This window comes from Rhodamnia argentea, chromosome 5 (genome assembly GCF_020921035.1).
Source record: "Rhodamnia argentea isolate NSW1041297 chromosome 5, ASM2092103v1, whole genome shotgun sequence".
NCBI lineage: Eukaryota > Viridiplantae > Streptophyta > Magnoliopsida > Myrtales > Myrtaceae > Rhodamnia > Rhodamnia argentea.
The window spans coordinates 1,955,608-1,961,087 of record NC_063154.1 but is presented as its reverse complement, the minus strand read 5'-3'; the positions used below and the strand labels follow the sequence as shown (position 1 = coordinate 1,961,087).

The 5,480-nt window shown below is 42.9% G+C and overlaps 1 protein-coding gene across 1 annotated transcript; it reads left to right on the top strand.

Annotated features, from left to right (window-relative positions):
• Positions 1-430: 430 nt before the first annotated feature.
• On the top strand, positions 431-5,272 carry LOC115743678 (protein NRT1/ PTR FAMILY 5.1). The gene is made up of 4 exons (XM_030678572.1): positions 431-592; positions 948-1,165; positions 1,885-2,441; positions 4,108-5,272. The coding sequence occupies exons 1-4, from the start codon at positions 490-492 to the stop codon at positions 4,982-4,984; spliced, it is 1,755 nt and encodes a 584-aa protein (XP_030534432.1). The 5' UTR covers positions 431-489; the 3' UTR covers positions 4,985-5,272.
• Positions 5,273-5,480: the final 208 nt, after the last annotated feature.

The window sequence follows — 5,480 nt, the reverse complement described above, 5'->3', positions numbered from 1 at the left end:
CTTCTCCTTTCCCTTTTTCAAAATCCGATTCGTATTTTTTATAGAGAAATATCTAATTTATATATATATATATATATATATATATATATATATATATAAATTGAGGGTGGGTTATTCGTCAGCACGAGTTTAGCCTATGATTTGTCTAGAAGCTCTCGTCCAAACGAATATTTTACTAGTTCTGCCAATTCAGTTCTAAACTTTTTACAGTTGTACCGGTTCAATTATTTGTGGCCAATTTTGATCGAAAATCACGGACAATAACTCCAGTCAGCGTTGACGTGTACGGGACGTCGCCACAGCTTTATACGAAGGGAGTAGGGAGCAAATGAAACCATCCCACGGGCTCAAGCTCCACAATACGTAAGCTCCATCAAAGCACCTTTTACTTTTGCCTTCCCGTACATAGCCAGTTAGCCACTATAAAAGCTTGCCACTTCTTGCACTCCCTCTTCGTAACCCAACTTCCCACTTCTCTCTCTCTCTCTCATGGATATCGAAGGTTACACCCAAGATGGCACTGTGGATCTTCGTGGTCGCCCGGTCTTGGCCTCCAAGACTGGAAAATGGAAAGCCTGTGCTTTTCTTGTTGGTAAGCCAGCAACAAAAAAAAGAAGGCCACGGTCTTACTTTAATACTTCAAAAGTAACCCAGAGGTTCTTCAAGATTCATAATTTTAATCTACGAATGATTTCCCTGCTTCAATATCCTTCTCGGGGTTTCTACCTTTGATGCTTACGTAGTTCATCTTGCATCACGGAAGACTCTGTTTTTCTTTGATTGTTCCTCTCTCTCTCTCTCTCTCTCGATGCCCGAACTGATGTCCTTTAGAATAGTAAAAGTTCAGAACTCGCATTTTTTTAAGGCAGCCCTTTTCCGCCAACGATTAGTCATGAAGTGAAACAAAAGGGTCTTCACTCGTTCGTTGAACCGTGTCGAATTTGCAGGGTATGAGGCATTTGAGAGGATGGCTTTTTATGGAATAGCTTCCAACTTGGTGAACTATTTGACCACCCAACTCCACGAAGACACTGTGTCCTCTGTTAGGAACGTGAACAACTGGTCGGGCTCTGTGTGGATCACGCCGATTCTTGGTGCCTATATCGCCGATGCCTACGTGGGTCGGTTCTGGACTTTCACCGTTTCATCTCTCATCTACGTCGTGGTAATTACCACCCACTTTATGCTATAATTTCTTAGTACCTATATTGCTGATGCGTGATGCCTGGCCGATGTCTACCGCTCTTCAAGTTCATCCTGTTTGTGTTGCATCAAAGTCTCGCTTTCCCATGAGAACTTCATCATCATTCGCGTCGAGTTGGTCATGTTAGTGTGTTATTAATGGTTGATCAGCATGGGGTAGCAACAAGGTCCAATCCGGTAATGGTGGCTTTGGTGAAAGTTCTCGAAAAAGTTGGATTATTTACATGACGGCGAGCAATCAAAACAGAGCATACCACTTGTTTGCAAGAAATCTGCTGTGACCCACTAGCGGCAGCCAATTGAGGAATACGACTTCCAAGTTTGTGGGACCAATGAATTGGTGTTGACCCAATGAATGAGCTGCATCTTTGTTGTCCACAAGCTTAATCTCACACCCAGGCCAGGTCTCATTGTCTGTTGGGACCCTTCATCTGATTTTATTTTATTTTATTGCCTTCTGTTTTTTTATGTTGAACTGACTGGAAATTAGCTTCATCTGACTTGATTAAGACATGAAACTTTGGATTCATCCGAAAATACCAAGAGAATCCACGCGCCAAGAAACGTAGGCAGTCGGTCTTCTTGTCCAATCAACAATGAGTCTGATATGGGGGCTCTCCTATTTTTAGCCTTTTGTATTTCTACGTTTAATTAATGATGTCTCTGTAACTTGCTCAACAGGGAATGGTTTTTCTCACAATGGCTGTGTCACTAAAATCCCTGAGGCCAACATGTGTAAATGGAGTCTGCAACAAGGCCTCCACTTCACAAATCACGTTCTTCTACAGTGCCCTATACATAATCGCTATTGGGGCCGGCGGGACCAAACCGAACATATCGACTTTCGGTGCCGATCAGTTCGACGACTTTGATCCTCACGAGAAAGAGCTCAAGGTCTCCTTCTTCAATTGGTGGATGTTCAGCTCGTTCTTGGGTGGTCTGTTTGCAACACTTGGCCTCGTGTACATTCAGGAGAACTTAGGATGGGGATTGGGGTACGGAATCCCCACGGTCGGTCTGCTGTTGTCCCTATTTATATTTTACTTAGGGACACCAATTTACAGGCACAAAATTAGGAAGACCAAGAGTCCTGCAAGAGATCTAATTCGAGTACCAATAACTGCCTTTAAAAACAAGAAGCTTCGGCTTCCTGATGATCCCTCAGCGCTTCACGAGCTCGAGCTACGACACTATGTTAGTAGTGGGAAACGCCAGGTCCATCACACTTCGGTTTTCAGGTAAGCTAGCTAGCCACTCTGCTCATCATTGACATTTTGAACATTCCTCCAGCGTCATTCACAGATCATACCTTTTGTTTGGCCGTGAAATTGATGTGGATTGATGCTTAAGCTTTCTTTGTTCTTTCCTTGCTTACAATCTTTTTTTTTTTTTGGTCGAACCTTGCTTACAATCTTTAAAAGTTGGAAAATTGGAAGGAAAGAACTATAGATCTCGCAGACTTCACATATCATCATATTGGATACTCGTGACTATGACTCTATTAGAAAATTGGAAGACGTTACACAGAGTATCAAATTCTATGAAATGACAGATGAGATCCACTGACAACGACCCAGTGAATGAACTCAAGATCTTCTGTGATCATCAACTAAAGTCTGTCCCCTTTCTCGTGGACAATGCTTTTTTTTTCTCTACTTATCCTCTTCATCATGACTATTACATGGTTGGTCGGTAGTGGTAGTGGTAGTGGTGGTGGTGGTGGAGGGCTAATAAAAGACAATTGATATGCCTAAGTTCTCTGAAAAGTTCCATAACTCCCTCTTATCTTCAAACATCGGAAAGGCAGAGTCATTAGTAGTGGGGAATACCAAGAGACAAGCATTCTTGTCCTTTCAAGCCATTGTACTGGAGGAGTTTTAAGGGAACCTACCATTTCATTTGAGCAGTTTGGAAATCTGCTACATCATCAATTGCAAAAGCTTGGGGTATCAGTGAACTTTTTTTCCCTCATGCGCATTTCTTTTGGACTTGAGTAAGGAAAAGTCGCTATCTTTGAGCAAGTTGGTTCATGTGTGAGGACACGAAATGAGATCGTGCTTGCCCCTAAATAATAACCCCACCACTCTTCAGATTCTAATAAATTACGTGTGTGAATCACAACAGTGCAGTCCTCTGTCATTCGTTGCACTCATGTGTAACTGAGAATGAAAGACAGCTTCTGCTGCACAACTAAATAAGGACTTCATGTGATATGAAGCCATTTTTTTTTTTTTTTTTATCGACGCATTTTCATCTTTGAAGCAGTGCTTAGGTTGTACAGCGATCGTACCATGCATCTGTCAAGAGCATAAAACAGTAACTGAATGATCTGCAGCCCCTCCTGATGCATCTCGAAGTCTTTGGTTTACTGGTTGCGTTAAATCATCCTTAAGCAAGCACAAAAATGAGCACGTGTGGTACCTCGACAAGTGATTAGTGTTGTCCGATACTTAAACTTAGCAAAACTTACTCATGGATGGTGAAATTGGACATGTTCACCCTCGTTTCCCACATCTGGTTCACATCTACTTGTTCCTGGAAAAATTGCTAATAGAAAAAGAATTTTTGTGTTTCACTTGCGTAACTTGTCGGCAGTTTCTGAACTTCCCTGGGGGACGGGCATTCTTCTTCATTAGAGACGAACGAAGACCATCACTTTCCTTTTCATCAGCGCAATGATCTCTAAAGTTAATAGCACATAAAGATGGTTCTCTTAATTGTCCACTAAGTATTGGCCTTTTCAATGTAGGTGGAGTGATTCATGTCGTTCGACTAAAGCTAGAAAATCAGCTTTTCACTTTTTGCTAAGGGATCCAGGAAATTGTACTGAAAGTTTATTTTCTTTAACAGGGGCATTGTTGGACCATAAGATTACTTGATTGCTTCATTTTTTTGTTCTTGCAGGTTCTTGGACAAGGCTGCAATAAAAGAGAGCAGCACAAATTCCTGCAGACCACCCTGCACTGTGACTCAGGTTGAAAGCATGAAGCTCATCTTAGGGATGATCCTGATATGGCTTGTCACTCTAATCCCAAGCACCATATGGGCACAGATCAACACATTATTTGTCAAACAAGGCACCACTTTGGACCGAACTCTGGGGCCAGACTTTCAGATCCCTGCCGCTTCCCTAGGGAGCTTCGTGACCCTCTCGATGCTCATCTCCGTGCCACTGTACGACCGGTACTTCGTGCCCTTCATGCGCCAGAAAACCGGGAACCCCAGAGGGATCACGCTGCTCCAGAGGCTTGGGATTGGGTTCGTGATTCAAGTGATTGCTATTGCCATTGCTTATGCCGTGGAAGTTCGAAGGATGCGCGTGATCAGCACCCACCGCATAGCAGGTCCGAAGGACATTGTCCCCATGAGCATCTTTTGGTTACTGCCTCAGTACATCCTGATAGGGATCGCGGACGTCTTCAATGCGATCGGTTTGCTTGAGTTTTTCTACGACCAGTCGCCGGAAGACATGCAGAGCCTAGGCACCACGTTCTTCACGAGCGGGATTGGCGTCGGGAATTTCTTGAACAGCTTCCTCGTGACAATGGTCGACAAGATCACCGGGAAGCTAGGACACAAGAGCTGGATCGGGAACAACTTGAATGACTCTCACCTGGACTATTACTATGGCTTCCTTTTGGTCATATCCACACTGAATCTCGGTGCCTTCTTGTGGGCATCTAGCAGGTACATCTACAAGAGGGAGATCAAAGAAGTTGAGGGTTGTGAGCAAATCGAAGCCAAAGCCTTGGAAATTTCTCCTCTGGGCTTACAAGTATGAAGACATACCATTGGAGTGGTACAAAAAATCAAATCACACTCTTCGAAGAGAAGTGATTATCTGGCTTCATTGCAGCTAAAGCATATAGCGTTAATAGTGCATTAATCCAATTAGTACATTCTGTTCAAAGAAGAGGAGAAGAAAAAAGAGCAAAAGAGAGAACAATTTCCTCTACATTTGATGTGCTGGTTTTGAAGAATATGAGAGATTTCGACTGTATTAGGACTGTTCTATTGCTCACTTGTATGCCTTTTCCCTCACATGGTTTAAATTTTGTTGTTTCCTTTAGTGTTAGTTAAAGTATTGTATCACGTCATTGGATTGTCGTGTTTGACTGCTGGCTTGTACGCATGTTGTCTCGTTTCGGCTGATAATTTAGACTTTTCGAGTTGTTCTTTTTGACACCTTTTGCCGCAACCATGCTTTAGCATGTTTGAATCTCACCATAATCTGCGCAAGGCAAGGCAAGGCAAGGCAATGCAAATTATGTTAACCT